We start from the raw sequence: 27,989 nt of genomic DNA, 5'->3' as shown, positions 1-27,989 counted from the left end.
GTTGTCGTTACCATTTCCTGTTGAATTTGTTTGTTTGATATCTGAAAAACTTATTGACTGATTTCCTTCGAACTTATTGCCCTGGTTGGTCAGGATCCAGGGGAGAACCTGGAAAACTGGTGCACTCCTCTGCCTTGGCGGAGGTATGTCTCTTCTAGCTCAGCAGCGAATGCGTCAACAACAACAGTGCAGCTCAGTGCAGACAGGAATATTATGTGCAAGCCATTAACCTGTAACCCCTTCAATACATGCTAATATCTCACGTCATTATACAGCGTACCAGTATATTAGGTAGAGTGCAGACAGAATGCATTCAGAATTATCTCACATACACTCAGCGTGCACAGCAGGGAGACAGAAACGGTTCCACGACAGCAAAACAGACACTCCAAATCATAAATGTTCTAAAATGGCAAAGTTAGAGGCAGACAAACAAAAACAATTGGCTGTTAAAAAGGTCAGATCACCATGGAGATATATACGGTCGCATTGCTGTCGCTCACACATGGGAGCAGTTACAGCCCCACAGGCCTGCAGGTACATTCTGTATTGTGGGTTTGTTTATTTGTCCTAATGGGTTATATTTCTGCCCGAATAACTGTTGACATTTAATTTCTCCCACGCTTTGAATCTCATATTTGCACGAGTCAATCATCGGGCTAGAAAGAAACGGAGCGATTACGTGTCCATTTGACCAATTCCTCTATGAGCTGAGGAGAATGTTTGCTTCCTAGGGGGAACAAACGTCACATTTTCTGTGGGTCAGAGCGACAATCATTTGCTGGTACGGATAAGAAAGAGATATCGCAATGAATTCTATGTAGGGCTACCTTTGTATCATCTCTCTGTCTAACCTTCATACTGTCATCTCCTTAATGGAACAATGCTTCATAAAAAAGAAACTCACCAAGACATTCAACCTTATTAATTACTAACCAACCAATCTTAAATTTCCCCTAGGGGATGAATAAAGTACCTATCCATCCATCTACAATAGCCAAAGAGAAATCCATAATTAGGATGATAACTTCTTTATCGACTGTGACAATATGCCAAGAGGACAAAAGTCTGTAATAATTCGGACGACACACCAGTCCGAAGATTCATAGCTCCATCTATTTGAAGAGGCTTAAATTCATGTGGACATAATCAATATGGAAGTAGATTTATGATCTCAAAGGCTCTTGTTCCTCTTTTTTTAACAAACTGTATTGCAGGAGAGGTGTTCTCTTTCTGGACACAGTATGTTTCATTATTTTCTGTCATTTAGCGATGTATTTCCATTGTTTGTACTAATGAGAGTGATGAATTGTCGAAAATGTGATGGTTCTACGCTAGACTAGAACAGAGCCGAGCACTTCCTGTCAAAGAGCGACGAGCCAACTGGCACCTCAATAAAGACGTGCTGATCACCTTACATAAGACCCAAACTGCCAGAAGGTACTGTCTCCTTCCTTTTGAAGACCTGAGCGGATGGAAATGTGACAAGACACCTCGGTTCTGGAAGCCAAGTACAATATGGAGCCATCTCCCGTCGTGTACTCGCTCTCCAAATCCCGAGTTCCTCTGTTCTTGTGGAGGATTCATCAAAAGAAACCCATAACTGTCTGACGGCGCGGCGATACCGAGGGGGGCCGCAGACACAAAACACACACCCGCCACTTGGATTTGCGCAGACAGGCTCGCATGACAAATATGTGGGATCGCTCTCGGTGCTGTGCGTGATTCATGGCTACACAAAGAGCAGAGAACCAGAGTTGCTTTCGCTGGCAGTGTTACATTGTTCTCGACTCTGCTCATGTGTCTTCGGCCTTGAGAATGCAACTTACTAACCTGCAGTGCACCGCTCATCAGACACACGAATAAATCTGCTAGAACAAGGTGCTTCAACACACTGTCAACTGGGAACCGCACTGTAAATAAACCTGCAAACCCGATAAAACACATTTTCTAAGCTCCCCTCTGCTAACTTCACATAATCAGTGAATATTCTGTGTTTGCAGATTCAAAAAATCAAAGTTTGTTGTTGTGGATCCAGGTGCAGAACCTCTTCGTGACAGATTAGCTACACTACATAGTTGTTTTTATGAGCTACAGACAACTTTTATCTACACACCCACAAACTAATGGGGGCGTCTCTGAAAATAGAAGTGATTTGTGAGGCATTCCAAAAAAGAATGATCCTGGTGTACTGTGCTGCACCCACGTGCTTCAGAAATCAAGGCGGATGCTTAGAACGGGTGAAGCTTCTACAGTACGTGGGCTTGAAGTCACGGAAAGGTCAAAGGGTTTGGGTCACCGGCAATAAAGAGCAATTAACCAGATGTGTGTTCTTACTTAGACTTTGTCCTCTACGTGCAGCCTCCGTGTCTGTGATCGCCTGCAGGATGTAGGAATGCTACGCAGCAGACGGCAAACACGAGTTCACATAAGGGCGGAATGAATCTAAGAGGCTTTCCGTTAGATGGACTCCGGAATGGAAGGAGATTTGTCAGGTGCTAAAAAACCCTGAAGGCGTCTAGCTTTGCGTTTCAGCCGGATCCCTCAGTATCTCCCATCCTGCATCTTTGCCTGCCCAGCTGTAGCTTGAGGTCACGCTCCGGGCCACGCTTTTAATCTGTAGGAGGTATAATCAACCCCTCGCTTAAAACACAGAAATACAAACCTCGTGGGCCAATCGCTCATTTAAACGTTGCTTTATATAAGGTCACGATAGTTTCCACGCCTATTTAAGAAAAAATTAAAACAATATGACACAGAGGGGATGGTCTGGGTTTAAATATAGGCCGTGTGACTGATACCAAATGATACATCTGGGTAGCCACGGCTAATGAGCAGCTTGAGCTGACAGGGAAACGCATAATGTTCTGGCGTCGACGGCCGCACAAGGCCTTTGGAAAAAACGCGCATCCGGTGCAAAGCTTCATGTGCCATTGTTATTACCGCGGCGACTGCTATTTACCACCGAGACGAGCGATACGGTGTGGGAGGTGTCAAGTGCACAAGCCAATTATCTCCGGTTGAGGCAGAGAATCACAACATTACAGGACAGATGTGGGGGGAGGGGGGGGGGGGGGGGGGGGTTTCTTCCCCCCCCCCAACCCAAACGGTGGTCTTTTGAGATAATTGACCACGCTTTGGGGAATTGGGGTTTGTTGAGAATGCAGTTGCAATTATACAGCGGAGAAAACATCAATAATCGACGTCCTTATCCAAATTTCTGCTTCAAAGGTGTCCACAGATAATGAGAAGACAATTGGGGAGGAAATATAGGGTTTGCGGCAGAAATACACATTTTAATTGCATAAACAGAGAACCCTCCCTTAGGTTAAAGCCAACATATAGAAAAAATACATTTCTGTAGCGACGGCAATTACCATCTAAAGCATGTATAAAACCTGCCCAAACCCGAGTCTCTCAAAGAATTTGAACTACAAGCCATGTTAATTACACGCTGGGGCTCGGCTGGTGTGACGTGGGAAGAAATAAGAAATAATATACATTAAATACATAATTCCATCAATGTTAGCTTCGGCCCCAAAAGTTCTTTGTTTTTGGTTGAACCCATTCTATCCGCAATGAAGGCTTCCAGTCACACCATCATTGGTGGTTCAGAGCAGAAAGATGCAGCGCCGGTGTCACAGGGGCCAAATGTGTGGGTGGAAGCCTGTGATATGGCCAAACGTCGGAAATTGAGCCATCAACCATACATATCTGTGCGCCTCATTACATAAGCTCCCTCTGGGAAACATTACGCATGGCTCACATCCTTTCTGTTGCATTCTCCCGATAATCAATAGCCAACCTGGAGCTTAGCGGTCGGCGGGAACATGCACGGCGGCCTGCCCGTCTGTCCGTCTCCATGTGCCCCCCCACCCACCCCACACCCCCCACTCATCCCAGTGATGTATTCACATGAAAGAAAACTGTTTCAAAGAAATGGCCAGCGCCCCCGTCAACTCATTCAGCTCAATCATGCACAGTGAAGATGAAACAGCTGTGGTCCTTTAAAGGATGCTCGGCCAGGATGCGATTTCTGCCAGACAAAATGCGAGCTCCGTGGAGCTTCAATGGTTCTCCTCCTTGGGTATAAAATAAGGAGCCGTCGCCTAATCATTGTTCGTGTGCGACGGCGGCACATAATTAAGCGATTTAGCGAGCTAATCCCTTCTGCTAAGGAAAAGGCCGGTTTCTATGTGTCGACAATGAGATCGGAAAAATGACGCAAACTATTTCTCACTCAGCTGTTAAGACATAAATGTACTAAAAAGTCTGATGGTGAGGCTGACATGGATGGGGCACGAGGACAATTAAACAATAACGCCTGCTTGACCATCTTCCTCCTCCTCGTCTAAACTAGCAGTTTGGCTGGTTGCTGATCTTTTGTCGATGCGTTTGTGTCACGGTTGTCTCGTCTGCATGCGAGGTGCCAGTCACTTCGTATGCAGATGGAGCTGCAGTACGTGTGTAGTGGGCACTGACGACATTATCTGCGTCCGGCGCGATCCTGCCGTAGTCTCATTACGTCAACGGGACTCGTCAAGTTGATTTTGACTGGAGTGGACTACTTACAGATAGGACCCGATGCTCTTGAACCGAGGAGCAATCGGCAAACAAAAGCGGCGTGGTCGTGAATCACTCACTGCGAATAAACAAAGCGATCGTTACACTGAAGCCGAGCGTTCCAGGAGGAGGTGAACGCACCTTCCGCCTCGATTTGAGATCTCTGATTTTTTTCCAACAGCTGTTCTAATTTGCTTTCAAGTAACGCAGGGGGAGACGAAATACAACGCAGGGGGAGACGAAATACGAGTTAAAGCATGCTGGGAGATTAGAGTAAACACTAAGCGCCTGCTGCCTTTAATGGGGTCCTGTCGATAACGCATTGATCTCCTTGTTAGCCGTGTTTCGTCTCATAACGACACACACACACACACACACACACACACACACACACACACACACACACACACACACACACACACACACACACACACACACACACACACACACACACACACACACACACACACACACACACGTTAGTATTGATGGTACACTGATTCGATGGAGAAAACCTCAAATATAGAAACATTCCATAACCTTCCTAAGACGCTTTTAAAAATAAATATGTGTTTTTAAATACCAAAATATATTCTACAAGAAGAGTTTCTTGCTCTTTTCTAGTGATACACAAATGCAGACAACTGAAAAGGGAAATCTAGTACTCTACTGCGCAATATTGTACATCTTCTCTTCATCTTCTCTTATAGATTGTTTGTGACAACTTCATCCAGCTCCTTCAGCAAAGGTTCACTTGTTATGCAAAGGCGGGAAGAAAAGTTTTCGGTCTGTTGTCATGACGCAGTGGATGTATATCTAATATGTCAAATGCTTGTCTGGAAAGAGAATTTCAGACTTACGTTCACGCGCACACACTTTGACAGACACCATGGATGCATTAGGGAATTACAAAGTCGAGCCGGCAGTTGTGTTTCCATTGTGATGAAGACACACGCACACTGTAAGCTCTGCCTATGAAAACAGTCTGTCCCTCTCCGAGCTGCTGCTGCTGCCGCTGACGCCCACACGACTCCTCCTCCAGCTCCTCCTCCGCTTCATCCTCCTCTTCCACCTCCTCACCTCTTCCTCCCTTCCTCTTACATGTTGCTCAGTGCCCCGATACATGACGAGGCTTTCTGCCAGTGCGGGAGTTTCTTCTCATTGTGGCTGAATTCCGTTTGCAGGCGGGGACGGTGCGGCGTGCATCCAACGAAGCTTCTCTCTCTTTTTTTTTTTCAGCCACAGCAAAGACGCCCGATTCGGAGACAAAAAACAAAGTCACTTCAAACGTGAAGCCGCAGGAATCGAAAGGCGCTTCACTCTGCTCCCCTGTGGAGTTACTCAAAGTTTGCAGAGGCAAGAACAAGAGCTCGAACAGGAGGAGAGACATTGAAGGCTTAAAAAAGAGACTTTGCCCTCAACAGGGCAGAAAAAGAGGAAGAACACATTGCCAATAACTCAACCTGCAGTCAAATAGGTCGGCAAAGAACCAACAAGGCGCCGAGTCTGCTTTGCCACTTGGAACATCGACGTCGAACAGCTTGCGTTTAGAATCTCGTCCACAAAAGAGCCGCCGGTCACTTATCTGTTCGAGTTAGAGTGCGCGAGGATGCTGCAACGCCGGTCCGCACTAAGCAACAGCAGAGGATGAGAGACGGTGTGATGACCTACCTGTATTTGACAAGTGTGTTTTTCACCTCGTTGGAGCGCGGAGTACAGAGGGGCGAAGGCGGCCAGAGGGAACAGGGGAGGGGACGGGAGAGCGAGCGGCGGAAGGCGTGAAGCAAACGCTTGGCGGTGGGGGATCGGTGGGGGGGGAGTGAGCGAGCGAGAGAGCGGAAGCGTAAAAAAAAAAGAGCCAAGGCAAGCTCGGGAGTGTAGGAAAGTGAGAGGACGGTGCCAGAGGGAAGAAGGAGTAAAGGAGGAAGAGCTCATCAAAGAACTGGCAGCGTGCCCATTTCACACTGGAGGAGTGTGTTTCACCCAGGAGCACGGAGCCACAAGTGGTGAGTATGAATTCTTGTCTGACGTACTCTGTTACAAAGGTAAATTAGGACACTTCTTGTTATTATTGCTAAGATTGGAAGTTTTGGTGTGGAAATTAAACGTGACCTGATTGTTGTATATGAATGGATTATGGAACAAGTGCTGGGATTCATCAGCTGTCACCCGCTGCTGTCCCAGTTCAAAGCTGTACAATACATTTTGTGCCGGTTGAATACATAAATATAGCTCCCGAACGCCCGATAAAGGCTCATAAAATATCTCTGGAGTTGTGAGAGAGTGCGAGTTTTCGTTTGATCGTCACGAGGGTCTGGATGGAAGAGAGGCGATGCGATTTAAAGGCACAAAAGTGATGGCGAGTCACGTGACGGACTCGGAGAAAACTTGAGAGACAGACTGAACCCCGTTGATGCGTCGACAGAGAAAAGTCCAGCGAGGAGGAAACGTTTCTCTCCTCCTCGTTGGAAAGTTAATCAAGTAAATGGACACACAAAATGTAATGTCTGCATGCCGATATTCATATACTCAGAACTTGCAATTTACTATTTATACTAGTGAACGTAAAAGGAGTTTAGAAGCATTATCCACATAAGTTCATTGCGATTTATGATCTGGGTGTTTATAAACGGGAATATGTCTCCTCTATTGTGTGCAGGCTCGGCTCGGCTCAAGCTTTTACGTCACCCTCTTGATCGCAAGCGGAATATCACAACGACCTGCTGGGCACTTGGCTTCACAGTTTTTGCCAGTCGGTCAGCAGCAGCAGCAGCAGCACACGTTTGGCGTCATTCCTCCGCTTTTGCCGCCAGTCCCCCCCCTCCCCGCCGCAACTCCCCCCCCCCCCCCAACAATATATCGCTAATCAAGTATCCATAGCAACGCCGGAAAATATAAATTAATGCCATGATTGGGGCTATTCATCTCCGTTAGGACAAACCTCCTTGTGTTTGTCAATCTAGCTAAACTGAATCACTGAATCCTTAATGCAATTTCCTTTTGGTCTCATTATGATTGAGGCTGATAGGTGCCCATTAGCAGCCTCGGTAAACTACGGCTGCGGGGGAGGACGATTGATCCCTGTGTGAATGTGTACAGATAGATGACCATGTTAGGATGTAAATAACTGCCCAACCCCCCCCCCCCCCCAGTTATACAGACACACACACACATACACAGAGAGAGAGAGAGAGAAGCAGGGTATTGCACTGTGTGTCCACTGCCCTTAGCAACAGCACAATCAATGCCAACAATGAACTGGACCGAGTCGACCTGACAAAAAATATTATCACCTTAAGCTTACGAGAGAGAGAGAGAGAGAGAGAGAGAGAGAGAGAGAGAGAGAGAGAGAGAGAGAGAGAGAGAGAGAGAGAGAGAGAGAGAGAGAGAGAGAGAGAGAGAGAGAGAGAGAGAGAGAGAGAGAGAGAGAGAGAGAGAGAGAGAGAGAGAGAGAGAGAGAGAGAGAGAGAAAGAGAGAGAGAGAGACAGAGAGAGAGAGAGAGAGAGTTGACTGCAATTCATTCCTCGAGGCTCCATGGCAATTTGTCTATTACACCCTCACGATTCCACAAAGCGCCCCAGGTTCACAGTCGCCAAAACTCTCTCCAAACGTCACTCACTAAAAGCCCAGAAATATGTCTGCTAACAAAAAAAGGGTCCCAGGTTTCATTCTTACAAATAAGGCCTGGAAAGAAATGGAGCCACGTGACTCTTATCATTCAGGAGTGATATAAGGCCGATGGTTAAATAAGCATAAGGCGACAAACCAAACGGAAAAATAAAGCTTTACCTCAAATTCAAATCAAACACTCTGTTTACATAATTCCCCTGTCAGGTTCCATTCCCTCTAATCACAACTCAGTCCTGTTTAAATGAATGGGAGAGGTGACAAACGGGAGGGGAGCCCTTTGTGCTTTCATTTTGTAAAACATTAAGTTCATTTTAAGCGTCTCTCTCCATCAAACATGCTGAGGTGAATTCAGATTTGGCTTTGGATTCAAACTTCAAAATGCCGTCTGTGGGAGAGCCGGGTGGCCGTGGCGGCAAAGGCAGCAAGAGTCGATACATTAAACAGAAAGGATAAATGGGAGTAAACAAATTGGGGGGGTTATGTAAATGGACGTTACGTAAACATGTGATAAATTCAACGCGAGAACATCTTGGGTAGGATTTATGGACGGCAAAAACGGGAGGCATGGAGTGCTGCGGGACTTATAGTGTGCAAAGTAACAGCTGCAGGACTCCGAGGTGTAAAGAAAAGAAGATAAAATGAAGAAAATGCGGCATGAAAACACCAGAAACAGACTTCTATTCTTCTTTGTCTTCTATTCTTGCGTTTTCAGACATCTATCATGCTTGGACGTCTTCAATTTTCAAACCTGCAATGCTGTCAAGTCAAAACGAGACATTGACCCACTTCTACTTTCGCTTGTTTCATATTTACTTAATGCGTCGGGTTGTGGCACTGGTATTTATATAAGTGGTTATTTAACTTTAGAACAGCTGAGTCACCGCACAGCAAACACAAAACAGCAGATCTGAACACTGGAGTGCCTCAGCTCACTGGGAAGCATCACGCCTGGCTTACAATCATTCTTGTGCGTTCATTATACTAATAGTTGCTCTGTGATTGGCTGAGCGAAACCCATCGCCACTTCACCGCTGAGCCTTTACTGTCTTATTTTAGCGTCTCATGTATGACATCACAAGTTATCCACACTTTTCCAGGTGTGTGAAGGGATTTTGGTTGAGGTCTTTCTTGTGCAGTCGGCAGTGGCTGCAGCCTTGTGGAGCAGAACGTGACTGATGTGTTGCAAAGACAACAACAGACCTTGTTTCTTTCAAAAACAAATCTTGAAAACCAGCCTAACATGTTCCTAAACCTCCCACCAGTGCTGCAGGTTCAAGTCTGCGCTGGGATTCGGGATCTTGCCGGTAAAACAAAGAACACGGCGACGCTTCCGAGGCCTTGAGAGACAAATGGAGCACGTGCGGCATTCCACAATAACTTGAGCCGAGAGGACAGGGCAGGTTTCCATGGAGAATTCCCGATTTCACGGCTACTTTAATTGGCCAGAAAAACAGTCTCTTGAAAGCATCGCCTCCCACGTACAATTAAGTATCCTCTAGAGAGCGTCAGACTCTTGCTGTGCGGCATGACTAATCGGACAATGTGGGCAAAACAGAGACGAGCGATACGAGTCAAACAACTCACAACAGCACCTTTGGCATCCATCCTACCAGAGAAGAGCTGCAATAATCTATGTTATGGTGTGAGGAGGGAGGGAAGCCTATACAGACCGATAACTAATGTACAGAAAGGGACAAACTAGTGGATAATAGCATGTGGCATTCACAGGTGGATAAACATCACCAGGGTGGAAAAGCAACAACATTTAGACCAGCATGGCTCATCCAAACCAAAATCCATTCACTACAATCATTCATTGGAAGGATCCATTAAATGTTAATCATTCTGACGTATTTAATCTAATTTAGCCAGTAAAACATTTATTTTAAGGCAATATTAGGCATATAAATTAACAGATTCTGTGTTTCCTTGACACAGATACACGTATAGAATCAGTGTAAAGCAGGGAGCTATAGGGAGTGTAGCACCGTGAATAGCTCGCTCACCCTCATACGCTCAGACATAAGCAGGTTAATATTTCACCTTGTGCCAGGATCACAGGCAGCTGGTGACGCTGGCAAAAAAAATCAGACAAGAGAAGCTGCTCTGTTAACTACTTTAGTTAGCGGTGAAAAAGGGAACCGAGCTTTGTTTCGCTTCCCTTTCTGTTAACTTCGACATGATAAATTAACGGGAGAGAAACGGCACATTAATCACGGGCCGGATGTAAGTAAGGATAACAACACAGCTGTCAGCTTAGGGGACAGCATCCTGCCCGTGCTGGGGAATGACCGCGATGTGACATTCCACCGCTGCATGGGGCCGTCCTGTGCCGAGCGATGGGTCGTCATTAATCAGCATCAATAGATCGGCCCTATGCGTACCCAAACTAAATCTGTGCTTTGCTCTAATTAGACGGCACTAAGCTCTCTTACTTGTATCCCCGCGGGGAACGATAGCGACAGAAACAGCAATAAGACTGCAGAAAAGCTCATGGGGGCCAACGAGACAAAAGACAACAGAGAAATGACAGAAATGAGAAAGAAATGACAACCAACAACTAGCACCCATTCAGCCACTGACAACAGAGTCCACACGGGGCAATTAAAGTCCCTTAACACAACAGACATTCCCTTTTCCTAATGAGCTCAGAGCGTCAACTTAACGAGTGAAAAATTAATCTCCGGGGAGCATTTGGCGAAAAAAAACCTAGTTTGACATCAGTATTCTATTCCACCGATGCTCCAGTGTAGCGTTTGATTAATTCAGTCATATTCTGGTAATTAGTGGCAAAAATAAATGAGCCAAGATTTATTTTTGTGAGCTCAAACAATCTGGCAGAGCTGAAAATGAAGAATACTGAGATAAAGCTGTGAATGTATTCCATTTCTGCAAACTCCTACTTTGTGCTTAAGTCCAAAAGAAAGCTGAAGATTACAGGAATAATGAAACAACAATAAGAGATGCCTGATTAGTTTGTCCTGCAGGGGGGGGAAGGACGAGGGCACAAGAAGTACAGTCGACGCAACACTCAATTCAATCTTGATTACAGTCTCAATGGCCCATACGGATCAATACATGTGCAGAGGGCTTTTAATCAGCATCACTCACTGAAAAAGGGCCTGTGTGGGAGTGCAAGGCCTGTGTGGGAGCGCAGGTCAGCTTGCGCTTACCTGCCGACTCCAGCAGGACGTGGTAGTCCGTTCCCCTCTGGGCGGGCGTGTCGTCGGGGGCCTCTTGCTTCTCAGACTCCTTGTAACGGTCCCAGTTGGACTCCAGCTTCCTCCTGGAGAAGACCTCAAGCCCGTCGTCCTCCTGCTCCACGTCTCTCTCTCCTTCATCTTGATGCTGAAGGACACGAGAGTGGGACATGCTAATGAAATGTGTACTTCAAGTGACTTTAAAATCATTACAAGTGTATTACTATGATGAGAGGAATTGTGCTGGCAGTCAAGTTACTCCACATTGTAAATATTGATGAGTAATGCATTCAGCAAAGTGATGATTAATACATGAAAGCAAATGGAAACATAAAGAGACGCTGCTGCTGCTGCTGCTGATTCTGACCTCATTTACTGTGGCTGAGTCATGTCTCTTTTAAAAACGTTGTCATGGAAATTCATGGAGTGCAAGAGACACGATGCTTTATCATTACACAGACTGAATGGTAGCTATGGATGCATCAATGCAGACATCTATGGCTGCAGTATGCGGAGACTTATTGTATCCCCTCTCATCGTAGGCGGAAGCTTCTGTGGCTGACAGTCAATAAAGAACCCAAGTATCCATGGGAACCTGAAATCCTAATGCATCTACGTGACCCTGGACCACAACAATGCCAAGTTTTGATTCTCAGCTGTGGACATTTCCAACTGGAATTAGATTTACTTTACAGGGATCCAAGGCAATTACTATGTTTCTTATATTGTATCTACTACATCATTGTATACAGAACATATACTTCAAATAGAGCATAAAGGAAACTCCATTACCCGACAAGAACATCATTATGTGTAGTTTCATTTGATTGATAGGTTCTCAGCAGAACTTAAGACAAGCTCAACAAGAAATTAAGCAAAGGAGGAAACTTTTTGGTCGTGTTCGATGTTGTTGTACATTGACTGTGTTGGTTTGAGCTCTGAGACTCAGCCAGTGGTACCGAAAGCTCTGCAAGTTTGGAGAAGATGGGCTAACATCCAGTTATTATGTACTTCTTGGCTGCTGTCCATTATTGTCTCTTCAAAACTACTTCAACACCCACCTTACTCGCTCTACCAGCCCACCTTCAAAACTTTCACATCTTCCCAAACATTAAGTACAAAAACGTCTTAAGTCTAACTGGTACCATTTTGCCTCAGATGATGACCTCATCTGCTTTTGACAGTGGGGAGCTTTAATGCAATTCGCAGACAAAATTACAGCAAAAAATAACTTAATTTGAATGGAATGTCAATCTTTTACCGTTCTTGTTCTGGTCAGTGTAACTAATTGGTGAGACAGAGGGGGGGAAACATTAAGCTACTAATTTCCTGCACCTGAGCTTTTACTGTGAATGTGTATGCTTGCCGAACTAAAGAAAGTATCCATAACATTTCTAATCCGTTTTAAGCAACTGCCTAACATGAGAACACATTAAAGGACAAACCAATCACTTTATTTTAACATGAGATTTGGTAGAAGCGGCTGCCCCGACGGAAGTGCGCTCTCACCCGGTGGTGGAAGTCTGCAGGAGCGCCTCCCCGGCGTCCACGACCGCGGTGATAGTCTCTTTTACTCCGGCCCCGGTAGTTGCCTCCTCTCCCACGGCCCCGGTTATCGCCACCGCCGGAACTCTCGCTGCTGTTTGCACCTCCACCACCTCTTCTCCAGCTTCCTCCTCTGGCTCTAGTCGGTCTGCCCTCCATAGCGCTTGACTAAGTGGGGCGGACAGTTTACTCTGCAACACCGCACAGTGGAGTAGTGTTACATCGTTTGGCGCCGTTGTACACAAGTGCCTTGTAATGGTTCCGGTGTGAACTAGATATAGATGTATAGATATATACATATTAAATTCCTTTATTTGAGGAGCAGCGACCCAGTGAAATAATTACATTACAAGCATGTATCCTGCATTCAATGTTATTACTTAAACAGACGTAAATTAGCAATTAAAAAGACCACTCAGTTTTTGAAAATTGTCTATTTGTCTGTTTTTTTTCCGTAGCAGTTAAATGAAGGAGGGAAACAAAGAGGGCAAGAAGCAAAGGGACAAGTGGGAACTTTTAAATGTTAAATGACCAGTTACTAATTTTATCCAGTAATACCCAAGATGTATTTATTTATTTGCATCTCTGATATTAAGAAGCCTCCAAACATGCTTTTTGAACAAATTAAAAAAAGGGTTTGCAATTATGTCTCACCGTTGTTGTCCTGTCCCCTTTCTTTTCAGGGAAATTCTCATTTCTAAATGGAACCACAGGGGGACGCTCTCCACTGACCTGCTTTACTAAAACGTTACCAAACCGCCCAGCACCATGGATGATGTTGGTCTCCCAAATGTCACAATTGATGACAACACGACACATGCAAACCCTGCTCTTCCTCCTCACAGCCTGTGGGAGGTCATAGCCATCACCACAGTGTCAGCCATTGTTAGCTTGATAACCGTTGTCGGTAATGTGCTGGTGATGCTTTCATTCAAAGTCAACAGCCAACTGAAGACTGTAAACAACTACTACCTACTGAGCTTGGCCTTTGCTGACCTCATCATAGGAGTGCTGTCCATGAACTTATACACAACCTATATATTAATGGGGTACTGGTCCCTGGGTAACCTTGCATGTGATCTGTGGTTAGCGCTGGATTATGTAGCTAGCAACGCTTCAGTTATGAACTTACTTGTCATAAGCTTTGACAGGTATTTCTCCATTACAAGGCCACTGACATACAGGGCTAAGAGGACTCCAAAGAGAGCTGCTATCATGATAGGCCTGGCGTGGCTTGTGTCTTTTGTCCTCTGGGCACCACCGATTCTTTGCTGGCAGTATTTTGTGGGAGAAAGAACTGTGCCAGAGAACCAGTGTCAGATCCAGTTTCTAACACAGCCCGTGATCACGTTTGGCACCGCCATTGCTGCTTTCTACATCCCCGTCTCTATTATGACCATCCTGTACTGTCGGATCTACAAGGAGACGCAGAAACGGACAAAGGATCTGGCAGAGCTCCAGGGGCTCACACACGATGTGCCAGAGGGGGCTAAACCGCAGAAGAATGTGATTAATTCTTGCTTTCATTTCACCAGAGAAAGGAGAGACAGGTGTCAGGCCTCCTGGTCCTCCTCCAACCAAAGTAACATCACAAAGACCACCACCAGGTCAGACGACGCCTGGGCTAAAGCAGACCAGATCACCTCCTTCAATAGCTATTCCTCGTCCGAAGAGGAAGAGCAACACGTTTCAGTGGACACTCCTCAAGGATCTTTCAAAGATCAAAGTGGTGGACAAAGTAATAAGAACGGGCAGGTTGCAGATTTTGAGGAAGATAGGTACTTTTCTAGTCCTCCAAAGAAAAACAGTAAAAAGTGCATCTCTTACAAATTCAAACCTGGCTCAAACACAAAGAATGGCAGTCCTGCACCTGCGTCTCCCGTCCCTCCTGAAGTAGAGCAGACAATCAAGGACTCCTCACCTTCCTCCTCTACTACCTCCAAACCCATGGATCCCACCCTGAAGAATCAGATCACCAAGAGGAAGAGGATGGTACTGGTGAAGGAGAAAAAGGCAGCCCAGACCCTCAGTGCCATCCTCCTCGCCTTCATCCTGACATGGACGCCGTACAACATCATGGTGCTCATTTCCACTTTTTGTGTGGACTGCATCCCCGTGTCCCTCTGGCACTTGGGCTACTGGCTGTGCTACGTCAACAGCACCGTCAACCCCATGTGCTATGCCCTCTGCAACAAAACCTTCCAGAAGACCTTTCGCATGCTTCTGCTCTGCCAGTGGAGGAGGAGACGGAGAGGCGAGGACAAGTTGTACTGGTGTGGACAAAACCCAAATGTCAACCACAAAGTGACTTGATGGCTTCTTCCTAAGCGTATATTTCATGAAAGGTGATTTTTAAATCAGCGGTTGAAGTGATTTTTGCATTTTACATACATGTTGGTGGTCGTTCTCAAAATGAGCTGAGCCTGGTGCAGCATTTAACTGTAGTTACAAAGAAGAGGCAGAGAACGAATTGCCTCGACCTCATGGGGGTAGCTACACATTTCTACATGTTTCAATGTTAAGCCTCACACTCCTCTTTTACTCTATCGCTCACTTGCACTGTATTTAAAGGACGTCATTTTAGCTTACAGAATGTAAACTTATTTATATTGTGTGACGACACATTTTGCTGATTCTATTGCATTTTACACTTTCCATATGTACATTACCATAAAGAATATATCAGTGTCTGTGAATGTTTTACCTTATCGTTTTATCTGATCCTAATGTATTTGATCTTGTGTTCAAGGGCTAATCTGTACATCTACAGTTGCATTTGTTTCTGGAGATTGAGGATCACACCTCCCCTTCCCACCTGTGTTCTTGTTATTGTAAAGGAGATATTGTAAAGGAGATATTGTAAAGTACATATAAAACATTTGAACTATCTCTGGGAGTTTGACCATCACCATGTCTCTCCAATAGACGAGTGATGCTGTTGGGAACTATTGCACTGTCCTTCATAACTATGTCTGATGTATCTCCCTATACTCTGTGCCTTATCCTGCGCAGAGGCAAAGTGTTTTTGTGAATTAATCTGTGCTGATTATGTCTCTGCTGTTTCGTGCCAGTGAGTCTGTGTGTACCGATATGAACAGTGGATGACAATACAGTTTTGTAAGCATGAATATATTCATTATCAACAATGTTTCAGGTGTAGCTTGATTCTGTATGAGAACATGAAAACGATCCAACCAGTCAATTCAACTAACATGACATTGCGTATAACAGTAATGACTGTTACCAAGCACCAACAAGAGCTCAAGACCTCCAGAGAGTCCCAGTTGTTAATGCTGTAGTATTTCATCACCCAGGGACATTTATAACAGACACATTAGTATAGACTTAGTCACTTTTATTGAAATTATAGCCAATTACATCGTAGAGATCTCGAAAGTAGCCACATTACTCTCTCATTTCCTAACCGCAGGTGATTATTTTACTTTTTACAGCTTAGGCTCATATGTGAAAGTATTTTGGCCATGTCTAACAATCAGAACCATTTTAAAAAATGAGAAAGCAATAAGCTTCCTTTCAGACAATATTTTAAGATATCCAGACCTCAGCAAATAAAAACAAAATTCTTGTATACCATTGCAATTTATTCATCTAAGCTTTTAAATAAGAATTTATCAGACTTAAAACTCAATTAATCTTCATTCACAGTCATTATTATTGAATTCAAGAAAAGGAAATCTCTGAATATGTATATATGTTCTCTTTCAGGTAGTGGAAAGCACTAAATTAGCAGCAATGGAAAATGCACAACAGAGGGTTAAAGACTGATGGTTAACGATGAGTAGTGGAACCAGATGAAGGGAGTAAACATTAAATTAAGGTAATTAGCTCTGCATCGCATAACAGGAAATTCCTACCAGTGTACTGTGAGAAAAACAAACCCAAATTTGCTCAGTCATTCCAATCCGATGTTAGAAATCCAGATGCGTTGAAACATCTGTTTTAAAGAAAACTGTACAAGAGACCCAGAGGGGAACAAAACGAGAGACACTTAAAAATCTTGCGTCAACAGTGCGACTCTTGCTTCTTCGGGCAGGTCGATGGAGCCGCGCGTGCGGTACTACCTCCTCTTCACTGCCGGCCTGCTACCTTTGCTGCTGCTGCCTGCCTTGCTGGAGCCTTTGGAGCCCGAGAAGAGCTTGGTCATGAATTCGGAGACGTCTGGAAGCTCGGGGTTGGGGTTCAGCATGTTCATGGACTGCTCCATTTCCTGTAAAAGTATTAGTATATGAAAACAGCCGGAGAGACACCAAGGCTGAGAGAAAGTAATACTCACTTCATCCTGCATTGTATCACAAAGTTCACCCAATTCTCTCTCAAAATAAGGCAACAATATGCAAACACTGATATTCCCGATTTTGAGGTCTATAGTTTGAACACAATGTAATCCAGAGACACTGGGTGATGACCTCAATGAACATACAGCATCCCTGAGACAACAACTCAACTAGATATGCTGGTTTCTATACCTTTCTCATCTCAGGGTCATTGGTGTTGACAACTTTGGGCAGTAGAACAATGATCAGCAGGGGAAGCACCATCATCATCACCTGCAAAATCACCAAACATAACAATTAAAAATATGTCTCTTCTCGTTGGCAAACACCAATATCAGGACGGAATGAGTTAAATTTGACAGCAAGTGTACTCTTGATTCAGGGTGCTGCACACTGGGTGACATACATCTACAACTATACATCTCAACAGTATCTGAAAACAATAAATAAAGTATGTTCTCTGAAATGCCATGTTTTTTTTTTTACCATGGGATTCATGAGGAAGTCCGTCCAGCCCCATGTTTCCCTCTTCATGAAGTAAGTGATAGGACCCGAGGACCTGATCTGAAGAGGATACGGCTGACGCATCACTTCTGAAATCCTGATGTAGTTCACGAGACGTGCCCTGTGGGACAACACAAGGTTCTTGAAAAGCTGCTTCTCACTATTGATAACCAAACACCGATAACATCTCTTCAGCTTCCCAAAATATTGAAGCCTTACCTCATTTTCCCCTTGGATGTGATGTCAACACGCATTGGTTCAAATCTATACGTAGGGGTAACAACTTCCACTACGTAAGATCCTGAGGGGACGTCATTGACAGCAAAACTCCCATCAGTTCTGTAACAAAAGATTGCAGCGATTACATTCGGAATATCAAAACATTTCCAATCAGTCTTTCTTACCTGTCCATCCTAACTGGAGAGCGAAGGTTTGTGTGTTAATAGTTAGAATGAGCACTATTACGCCAATCGCCTCAAATGTGGCAGAAACACCTTTTATTTGCATTAACCATTTATAGTATTGGGAGATTCACGTTACTTTGACAGCAGGTGGGGTAATGGGTGCGGTGAAGGGGTGAAACCAGGAGAAAGTGTTGTAGTTATTGGAATTTATAATGATTTATACGAGTTATAGCCTAGATTTTCAGGGTTTGTACTGCAGCCAATTGAATGACTCAAGTCCCAGACTGCAACATAATAACACATTTTAGGTCAAAATTCTTCAACACGGTCTTCTTTTAACAAACAGACATTATTTCCTGATACACATACGTTTTATTGAAAACATACATAAAATGTTAGTTCTTGTTGTGACAAGCGGAATTCTTATATAAAATTACAGATAGACTTAAAGTTTGTGTTCAGTCTGTAGAATTCAAATTAAAACTAATTGAAGCAGTTAATATTAATACCTGTTACTACGAGGAAATACTTATATCTATGAGGGCAAGATTTGTTATAAGCGACGAGAGTGAAGGTTGTGAATTTGTTATGAAGAGCAGCCATCACGATAGCTTCTAACAGGAAGTAGCTTTAGCGGCTAGCCACACATCTCGCAGCCTATGCTAACGCTACCTAGCCTAGCCAGTGAGCTAGCAGGTTGGATTAAAGTCGCTCTTACCTCAAAAAACCAACGTATTCTTCTCCCTCCACCAAGACTCGAGCCGCAGACACCCAGTCTTGTGATTTCACCCCCGGAACTATAGCTCGTCCCTCGATTTTAAACCGATCTCCGTTCGGCTGCATCGATAAACCAACGCCAGGCCCCGTGTCCATGTCAGTGAAACACCACGCTGCGGCGAGAAAGGAGTGCAGGAGAACCCATAGCAGCGGTATTCTTTCCCTCTGCAACATGTCGTCTATATTTGTTAAAATAAGTTTAAGTCTAATTCCGTGTGCGTCGACATGTAGTCCAAGAGCAGTTTGGCTAAGCGGAAGACGTCACATCAGCTGTCGTTGCGGAAAATTACGTCACTTCAAAATAGCTTTATTGTTCCACGCAGCGTTGACAGCTGTTTACCAAAACGGACTTCAGTCATAAACGCACTGTCGTAAAAACTCATATAAAAAACAATCAAGAAAAAAGTAACATTTTGTAAATATAATACCCAATACCCAATTCACTTTGATTTGTGATCAATTTATTTAAAAGAAATTTAAAAGAATCATGGTTCTTACAATACACAGTCAAACATATGAAGAGGCAAGATGGAAACAACAGGAGCTCTAATAATTTAAGACTCTTAGTGTGAAATTCCAGATTCAGTTTCCTGAATCGGAAAGAAACCCATGCATACGACACAAATAGCCAAGTCCGTTACATCCACAAGTGCATTTGCTTTCCACGGCAAAGTGTGGAGCGGCGAGAAAGGGAGCGTGGCACTTTATAGAGCGACCTACACCCTCATCTCTCATGGAGGTCTGCTGTACGCCCCTCAAGACGATCCACTTCAATGTGAAGGAGTCATTTTTTGCCTGTCAAAGGCTTGTTTGTCCGCTCCAGACTGTTGGGAGCGCCTTCATTGTCAAGTTCAGTCCCAGTATGAGGTATGACTTATAAGTGGCGAGGTGGGCCAGTCCATTTCTCTGGCACTGTTATCAGTTCCAAACAGCCACGCTTCAACAGTAGTGGTCACATCCTCAGTGCTACATTGCCAAATGTCAGGGCAGCTGGGACAGATGAGTCTCGATAACCTGCAATGTGAAGTGAAGATGGCACATTAGTCGTCTTAACGTAGTAAAATGTGATAAACAAAACATAACCAATTTGATATAATCACAAAGACTCATAACATTAATATTACTTTGTAGGGACCGGGTGCCCAAATGTGATACATTGCTTTATTCGTGAAGCTTACTAATAAGCACATCTAAGTTATCTTTGCTTTAAAGGGTGTTTAACAGCAATGGAGATTCTTTTCTGTGGTCTGATACAATCCAGCATGAAATGGGACAAAAAATATCAAATTCCGGTTGCATTTTGAAAAATGGAGCAATATTTTCCTATTATTATAGATTTTCTAGTCCTGACGGAGTTCTTACTTATCATCACTTCCCATAAAAACATGCATCTACAAGCGTGCTGATTTGACATTTTGAGATAAGTGCTTATGGGTTAAGAACATTCTAGTAGGTTATCTTTATTTCAATGGTTTTCCATAGGAGTAGAATCCCTGATAAACACATTAGCACAAGCAGCTTTCTCACTTTTGCCAGCTCTCCTGTCGATCCTGGAACTAAACATAACCGGGCTCCCTCCTTCCACAAATCTTTGAGCCGTTGCTTTAAGACTTCAACGTTCCTGCAAAAAGACACACACAGTCACACACACGCATTGTCAACTCCGCTCAGTTTCATTTGACTAGGATTGACGGATCAGTATCCATGTATGTGTGTATGTGAGTACATTCAAGTCTTTCCCTCCTACCTGTGGTCTGAACAACTGTCCGGCAGTCTTTTCTCATTTGTAGAAAGTTCTGGCCACCATTTCCTGATGACGGATTGCACCCAGTGTAAACCCACAATTATGTGTCTATAGAGGCAGATCAACAAAACAGACCAGTAAGTCCAAATACAACATCAACAACAAAATGGACACTCAATTTACATGCGATTAGGTTTTTGGCACTTACTCTTCAAATTTACTAGCAAGAATCACTTTTATCTGGGGCAGAAGGTCGACGCAGCAACCAAGTGATAAACTTGGTGCTTCGGTTTGAAGGCTGGTGAAAGAAAAGAAAAGTTACGTTATGACACTATTACATTAACAAACATTTATTTTTAGCAGTCCAATACTTGCTGGTAAAACCTCCCTATTGGAGATCAACCCAGGTGAGACTCACTTGTTTGTTAAAACAGGAAGGCAGTCAAGCAGCACACCTGTGTCTTGAATTCTAGGAGACCAAAAACACACAAGTGATAGTTAAGCACACGCTCTAAGAATAAACAAACGTGACCAAAATGGAGTATTGACCGTTCCTGCTTTACCTTGTAAGGTAGGCCACTAACTCACTAGCATTTCTTCTCCATAGTGACACTGCTACGTTAAGTCGAAGATTCCTTCCGAAGAGTACATGAGTCATAGCTTCATGGTCCTTTGATAGCTATGGAAAAGAAAAACAATAAAACATGCACAAGTGTGATCAGTATCTGTTCCAATGAAAGCTTTATGAGCACCAGAAGGTGAATGTGAAGCTTTGAGATGTCTGAACCTCTGTCTTTTACCTCAGCAAATTCGCTGTACTTGGTATTGGCTCCTGCCATCTTGGAGGCCTCTGCAGAGGTCACAGGGCCACATCTGTCGTTGCAGCGAACGCCCCACACGTCTTCAGAGCACGTCAGCTCATTTTCTTTGTTGGCCATCCCGGGGTCACGGGCGCAGCCTACATCTGATGTTTGGCGGTACAGCTTCGAGCCCGCCTCCACTAATGGACAACCTTTCCGCTTGCAAGATGATCGCCTTGCTTTGCCTGGACTGTTTGCTCTGTACTGCACTTGGAATCTGGCGGGAAGAAAGTGGACATGGAGCAAATGAGAAGCGGTCTTACGAGGCTAAAGTACAAAACACACAGCCACTGGCATGGAGGTGATCATGGTTATGAAAAGATGCCTTAAAAGAGGACTACACTGATACTTAAATGCATTTTCTTGATGTTTGGGAAGTCAACAACGATCCAAATGACTCAAATCTATTATAGAGCACATGGTGTCCTACACTAAAATTTAATTGTTCTATGATCTGAGATGTAAATTTACATTAAATACCACGTGGCCCCTTTGCTTTCAAGAAAAGTTTGGAATATGGTGGCAGTGAGGACAGGACACTGATGTTGGCTGATCAGATCTGGTTCCAATTCAAGCCCAAAGGTGTTCAGAGGGGTTCAGGATTCAGTGCAGGTCAGTTCATAACATAACAGGGAACACCCTCTCTTTGAATTGTCACGATGAAACAGGAAATGTTGCCACAAAGTTGGAAGCACACTATTGTCTAAATGCCATTGTATCGTATAGCTGCAAGACTCCCATTCAGCGAACTAAGCAACCAGTTTATGAGCTTAATAACAATGGAGTCCACTAATAAGAAGGCGTGTCCACATATGTAAAGTAACATGATTTATATATATATGTAGCCACCAGTGTAGGCAAGGTCGTACCCCCCTGTGATGTCATAAAGGCATATTTCCCCAACCTGAGCAGTTGTCTTCCTGCGAAATAGTGCTCCCCCATTACCATTAAACAGAATGTGATGTGTAGTAATAAATCTGTGCAGTCCCCCTTTAATGATGCGGTGAATGAGGGAGATGAAGCCTTCAGGTATGGACTGGACACTCACCTGTCTTTACCTAATTCTTCCTTATTTATAATATCCACCTAAAACAAAAGGATAAGGGATGAGGCCACTAAAGTGCTGCACTCTGTCACAGTCACCATGATTAAGTGTTGACACAGTAAGTAAGCCATCATGTTTGCTCCTTATAGCCACTGACCTGCTTCATGTTCTCCTCAGCGCAGAAATGCGCAGAAGGCCATGAGGTTAGTTGTGATCAACTTGAAGCACTTCCCGTTGCCATCCATGCCCTGTTGAGCAAATAAATTTAAAAGTAGTTATTAAAAAGGTTTAATTTAGGTCTAAGAGCACTTATCTCAAACGATACTCACCTTTCTTAGCCTATTATAAGTTCACTTTAAATCTACAAAGCACCGGTTAGGATACTGCATTATGATATATATTTAAAGCAGAGATTAAACTTGATTGTTTGTAAACAAGACAGCTAAGGCTAACTAGAGCGAAGAAGGCGTTGGCTAGCTTTGTCAATGTAAGCTAGGTTAGTGGCCGCCACAGACATAATGATCAGTTGATGTTGATAACAAATAAATAAACTATTTTGTGGAGCTTACTTCGTTATAAAGCAATGCAAAAAACCCCCACTTTACTCTGCGGGAGTGTATTAGCCTGGTTAGCTTAGCTCTACACATCAAGGAGACCCGAAGAACTACAAAGTAACAAGCTGGGCCGCTACTGCGCGCTAGCTAGCTAGTTAGCACCAAACTCTAGCAACATATGGCTTGTAAAAATCTAAAGCAACCATTAACTTAACAACTTTGGCAACAACGTGGAAATACTTACTGGCTCATTTTGCGAAATGTTTTCACGTCTACTACGGCGCGTATTTCCAAAATGTACAAAAGTGCGTAATGTCGAAAGTTGCTTGACTTCAGCAGGTTGGCTAGCTTCGCTCCCAAGACTTTTTTTCACCATTCAAATGAACCACCGGCCCGAGGATTGTGGGATGGATTTTGGCAAATTCAAGTCGGATTTTCAGCGACACCTGCCGGTCATTTCCCAAACTCCCCCTGATTAACCCTAACGCGTTATAGCGTTATATAATATCATCCAGCCGTTATAGCGTTAATGTTATTTTAATAGATAAAGAATATAAGTATTATATAGATCTGTTTGTGTAATGTAAAATTCATTTATCGTTTTCCTTAAATATATGGCATATGGCACAGAAATGTAAATCGTGCTTTTCATGTTTCTACTTCAAAAGACAGAATTTAAATGCGTATTTTCGTCATGAGAGTAATTGATATTTCAGTTAATTTACAATTTAAAAGTCAAGATTCACAAATTTAAATTTGTGAAGTCTCAATTTTTCCAGCATATATTTTAGAAAAGTCTGTATTTTCTGAACACCCTTGCTGAAAGTGATTTGAGCTGGGATTAGCAATTAGTTTCTGAGGTTATCTTGCAGTATGCTTAATTGGTAAGCATATTAACATTCTGTTATTAATTACACCCTCAATTGTATGTTCTACTGTAAGCCAGTTCTAGTCGAATATAATTATAAAACTGTTGTGTGGCCAAAAGACTGCAGGGGTGATTTTTAAGGATGTTGAGTTTAATCTCACCACCTTTAGGCAAATACTCCCTGTTTGACTCATGCACACATTCACACACACATACACAACCAAGCCAACACCCTGCTCAGTCACTTCACATCACCCAAATGAAACTGCTATCATTGTTACACCTTTCATTTGTAAGCAACTGTAACAACTCATAAACCTTGAACACTAAGTGATTTTCTTCGTTTTACTTAAGTTAACCAGATATTCTGGCAAAGCTACTTCTTGGAACAGGTACCTGGAGATTGTTGAGATGTAAACTTTCAAAACAATATACTGATTTGGCATAGGAGGGCCAAAGTCATTGATGGATGTTGACAGTTTAGGGCTTGAGAATTCTTGAAGGTGCTGCCTCTATGGAAAGGAAAGTGTTCTGTTAATGTTCACTGCTGGAAGACAACATGAAGCACTGTGTCAACAGTGTTTTGTTTTGGAAATATTGAAGACAGTCTATTTGCAGCTCCCTGCCTCCCACTCTGAGGCACTCACAGTCACAGCCAACCATTTGAGAGAGACTGGAATGGTCTATCTTCATGATTTGGAAAATCGTAATCAGCCACCATTAGTAACATTTTGTACGTTATGCACAGTGGAAAGAACGACCAGAAGGGGAAGGTTTCGATTAAACTGTGATCACACAATTATGTAAGGTGGATATTTGGAAGAGAGAGAGAGAGAGAGAAGCATCAAACGTCTGACGCAGAGCTGAAACACATGAGAGTGCTGGAAAATGGCTGGTCGACAATCCCTCACACCAGTTACTTATCATGTGCACTCACACTGCTGCACATTCTCTTAATGGGCTCAATGTTATCCGTCGCCACATGTGGCTATTAGACGCCCTTGACCCTCCACTATTTCTTCTATGAGCTTTTCTGTGTCTTTCTTTTCACAAAGCTGAGTGGGTCTGGCAGCTCTGTTATGCCGCAGGAGAGAATTTTCCTGGCATGTCCTGATACACTAAAAAACCCCTTGGTGGGAAAGATAAACGCCAAAAAACACAAAGCAATTTGGGCTGATTACATTCGTCGCCCTATGGTGAAGCGTTTCTATCCTGATAGAAGTGGAATCTCCTGAGATGACATTGCTCCCATCCACCGTGCTTGAACAGCCATTCAATGGGTTAATGAGAATGACAGTTATGTGACTCACACACTATGACCCTGTCCCCAATCCTGCACAAATTGAAGTGTGCAATCCATGATCACAAACGAAAACACCAAATAATAGAATTTCTCGAGAGGAAAATGGATACGTTTGTGGAAATTGTGGCATTGTGGCAGAGGAGGAGCTCATCTTGATCCAACAAAGTGTTATCTTGGCAGCCACCTGCCATTATTGTACTTCAAAATCGTGCCTGTTTGAGGTAAAGGCCGCCTCAAAACGCCTCTGTGGCCGTTTGGTGTTCACGATATTCATGAATCACAATGTTTCTGACCAATCCCAAAGAAATCAGTTGAGGATATAAATGAAAATAAATCGAACATTTCAAATGAATGCGCTGTTGGTATTTATGAGCTACAACCAAACAAAAACATTCTAAGCTAGTAGATGATTAGAGCCTGGCAAGTGTAGAAGCTGAAATTACCATCACTCAACAATGTAGATCATCAAGCCTCATTTTGTGGGAACTATACAATTCAAGAACAGCTTGGAGTGAATATATGAATATGAAAATGTGATGTGGACACACTTTGCCATCCAAAAAGTAAAAGATGAAAGTATCATTTGCATAGATTGTGTTGAGTTTTGTTATCCAGAGTGCTGTGCTGAAATACTTTCTGCATCTAAGCACGTTATAAAAACCAACACCAAACTAAACTACACAACATGAAGCTTCTTTGCAATTCAAGCAGATAATATTCTCAATCTCTTTGTACTGGCAAGACTGGAATCCCAATTCTATGTGAATGTTAGTGAGACATTCCATTATCAGAGCCATCCAACCTCAGAACGCTTGATTCAGTAATTATATACTGTAGCTTTGCGCGTAACTTGAGTATCACTTTTGCAGCACTGTGTTAGATCAACTGATTCTCCGTCATGTATCTGCTCAAAGGGGAATTACAGAGGACAGACGACTCTTTGCTTCCACTTCCACTTTACTTCCACCGGCCCTCTGGTAAATAACTGAAAATTAACAGTAAACCCGATTGTCCCCAGACAAAAGCAACCACCCACAAAGTCAATAAGAGCATTAGGAGATTTCCATTAGCGAAGCATGATTTCTCTGACAAGGTTTCAAACGGATAAAGACAAAGCGCCTGTTGGAGTCTCTGGGTTAAGAATCCTTTCATATTCACAGAGGGCCAAGACATTTTTCAGCAGGATGCGATTATTGCGGCGAAACAGCGTGACTTACAAAGGATCTTTACAAAACAGAGCAGAAAAAAATCTGTGTTATTAAGCCGATTGCTTCTCTACATAATAACAGGCAAAGTTAAATGGAGAAAATGTTACTAATCAAGTGGTGGTGGTGGGTGATTGTGTGTGTGTGTGTGTGTGTGTTTGTGTGTGTGTGTGTTGTATGTATGGATTTCCTATTGTGTTATGGGCTCTGTGGGCTGTGGGGAACCCATAAAGCAGAAGTAAGATTCTATGATTACTCCATTGTAATGATCAAACCTGCTATCCATCCATCATCCATCTTTTCTCTCTAACAGCCTCTCCTGCTCATTTCACAATAACGTCACAAAAGCCATCTTCGTCAAAACAGGTGAAATCCTCCATCGCCTCTGCAAATTGCAAATGATCACCATCTCACAATCATATGGGCTAGTTTGAGAATTAAATCATCAAAATCTCAGGCAGATGCAACCATTAACTTTCCTCCTCAATCTCTCTTTTCCCTTCTTCACAAAAGCTCACAAAAGCTCTCAGATCAGGCAAAGAAAGCGCGGTGGCCTGCTGCCGTTGGATGTATTTGTAGCCATCCGGGGTTAATGCCGGTAATTACGCCTACGTTATGTAAGTGTGTTTTGAGAGGTGCCTCACACACACACACACACACACACACACACACACACACACACACACACACACAGCAGCATCTCTGTTCTCCGGAGAGAGTCTCTGCCATAACAGATTCAGGACCTCAACCCAGACCACATCCAAACAAAATCAAAAGGGGATATGGCAAAGATCTTAGGGAGGGGTGGGTGGGAGGTGGGGGGCTGGCTGATATTTCAAGCATTCCATTATTCAGGAGCGGAGTAGTCGCAGTGGAATAATAAAAATAATTCCAACCTTCATCACTGGCCCTCCATCGACGTCATTTCACATCATTTCCTACACACACTTTGATCTGTGCTGTTCCTCTTCTCGTGAGACTTCGCAGTTCAAGGGCCTTCACAGAGCAGTCGGAAAGAAACGCTGATGTCATATCGCCGCTGTCCAGCACACATCAGCTACAGGAATAACTGAGAATGTTTCACTGATTGATCCTAAAATAAAAAGAGGGAACAATGATTTTATCTGGCACATTTCAAACAGCCCAATTATTTTTTATGCATCACTCTGTCCTTTGTGCGCATTCTCGTTTTTCCTCATGTCAAGGACGACAGATGTTGCCCGGGGGAAAAAGACTGAGCCAGAACGAGTCACACCGTCCTAAGCCTGCATGCAACCAGGGGCCCATCCTTGACTTGTTATAGAACAAATCAATTTATAAAAACAAACACTGATTGTTCATTTGACAGATTGTGTACTGAAAGTTTCAGGCAAACACATTTCATCAAAACATCCCCAAATTGCAATATAAGCCACAGGTTGTACAGCCACTTTCTGTTTCCATCATCTGCCGAGTTTGTTTGCGATTGCAGGATGAGGCGCTGATTTATTT

General features: G+C 43.6%; 4 protein-coding genes across 5 annotated transcripts in view; 1 reads left to right on the top strand and 3 right to left on the bottom strand.

Annotated features, from left to right (window-relative positions):
* The window catches only part of aven (apoptosis, caspase activation inhibitor), a 22,183-nt gene extending 9,033 nt beyond the window's left edge, over positions 1 to 13,150 (bottom strand). The window contains exons 1-2 of the mRNA XM_076166868.1: positions 12,904 to 13,150; positions 11,368 to 11,542 (exon numbers count right to left, since the gene is read on the bottom strand). Of these exons, the coding sequence (XP_076022983.1) occupies positions 11,368 to 11,542; positions 12,904 to 13,098 (370 nt within the window). The 5' untranslated portion in view covers positions 13,099 to 13,150. The remainder of the gene's footprint in view (positions 1 to 11,367; positions 11,543 to 12,903) is intronic.
* chrm5b (cholinergic receptor, muscarinic 5b) lies at positions 6,397 to 16,014 on the top strand. Of its 2 annotated transcripts, none has more exons than XR_012965126.1 (2): positions 6,397 to 6,569; positions 11,937 to 12,023. XR_012965126.1 is itself a non-coding variant. In XM_076166852.1 (2 exons), exon 2 carries the CDS (start codon positions 13,708 to 13,710, stop codon positions 15,250 to 15,252), a length of 1,545 nt encoding a protein of 514 aa, XP_076022967.1. In that variant the 5' UTR covers positions 6,397 to 6,569; positions 13,623 to 13,707; the 3' UTR covers positions 15,253 to 16,014. The 2 variants fall into 2 exon arrangements, 1 of the variants encoding a protein (XP_076022967.1); XM_076166852.1 differs by lacking the exon at positions 11,937 to 12,023 and adding an exon at positions 13,623 to 16,014.
* Positions 16,015 to 16,277: 263 nt separating this feature from the next.
* On the bottom strand, positions 16,278 to 19,223 carry emc7b (ER membrane protein complex subunit 7b). The gene is made up of 5 exons (XM_076167378.1): positions 18,861 to 19,223; positions 17,958 to 18,077; positions 17,721 to 17,859; positions 17,427 to 17,507; positions 16,278 to 17,167 (listed from the first exon to the last, which is right to left on the bottom strand). The coding sequence occupies exons 1-5, from the start codon at positions 19,091 to 19,093 to the stop codon at positions 17,018 to 17,020; spliced, it is 723 nt and encodes a 240-aa protein (XP_076023493.1). The 5' UTR covers positions 19,094 to 19,223; the 3' UTR covers positions 16,278 to 17,017.
* A 135-nt stretch (positions 19,224 to 19,358) lies between these two features.
* Positions 19,359 to 23,554, bottom strand: katnbl1 (katanin p80 subunit B-like 1). Its single transcript, XM_076167370.1, has 10 exons — positions 23,367 to 23,554; positions 22,726 to 22,816; positions 22,572 to 22,609; positions 21,464 to 21,740; positions 21,227 to 21,342; positions 21,082 to 21,132; positions 20,872 to 20,961; positions 20,667 to 20,771; positions 20,447 to 20,540; positions 19,359 to 19,933 (listed from the first exon to the last, which is right to left on the bottom strand). The coding sequence occupies exons 2-10, from the start codon at positions 22,732 to 22,734 to the stop codon at positions 19,901 to 19,903; spliced, it is 813 nt and encodes a 270-aa protein (XP_076023485.1). The 5' UTR covers positions 22,735 to 22,816; positions 23,367 to 23,554; the 3' UTR covers positions 19,359 to 19,900.
* Positions 23,555 to 27,989: the final 4,435 nt, after the last annotated feature.

This window comes from Genypterus blacodes, unplaced genomic scaffold (genome assembly GCF_046128005.1).
Source record: "Genypterus blacodes isolate CSIRO-AG114 ecotype Tasmania unplaced genomic scaffold, CSIRO-AGI_Gbla_v1 ptg000013l_1, whole genome shotgun sequence".
In the NCBI taxonomy this organism is placed as follows: domain Eukaryota; kingdom Metazoa; phylum Chordata; class Actinopteri; order Ophidiiformes; family Ophidiidae; genus Genypterus; species Genypterus blacodes.
The sequence above is the reverse complement of the archived record's forward strand: the minus strand, read 5'-3'. Positions and strand labels throughout refer to the sequence as shown.

What these genes read in the sequence shown, in the direction of transcription:
- chrm5b (XM_076166852.1), top strand. Translation starts at nt 13,708, where the DNA reads ATGGATGATGTTGGTCTCCCAAATGTCACAATTGATGACAACACGACA.
- emc7b (XM_076167378.1), bottom strand. Translation starts at nt 19,093, where the DNA reads ATGTTGCAGAGGGAAAGAATACCGCTGCTATGGGTTCTCCTGCACTCC. An exon ending in ACTTCCTCATGAATCCCATG is followed by an intron (nt 17,508 to 17,720) that starts GTAAAAAAAAAA and finishes GTGATTTTGCAG; the next exon opens with GTGATGATGATGGTGCTTCC. An exon ending in ATGACCCTGAGATGAGAAAG is followed by an intron (nt 17,168 to 17,426) that starts GTATAGAAACCA and finishes ATACTTTTACAG; the next exon opens with GAAATGGAGCAGTCCATGAA.
- katnbl1 (XM_076167370.1), bottom strand. An exon ending in TTAGTGGCCTACCTTACAAG is followed by an intron (nt 21,133 to 21,226) that starts GTAAAGCAGGAA and finishes TTGGTCTCCTAG; the next exon opens with AATTCAAGACACAGGTGTGC. An exon ending in CTTGCTAGTAAATTTGAAGA is followed by an intron (nt 20,772 to 20,871) that starts GTAAGTGCCAAA and finishes CTGCCTCTATAG; the next exon opens with ACACATAATTGTGGGTTTAC.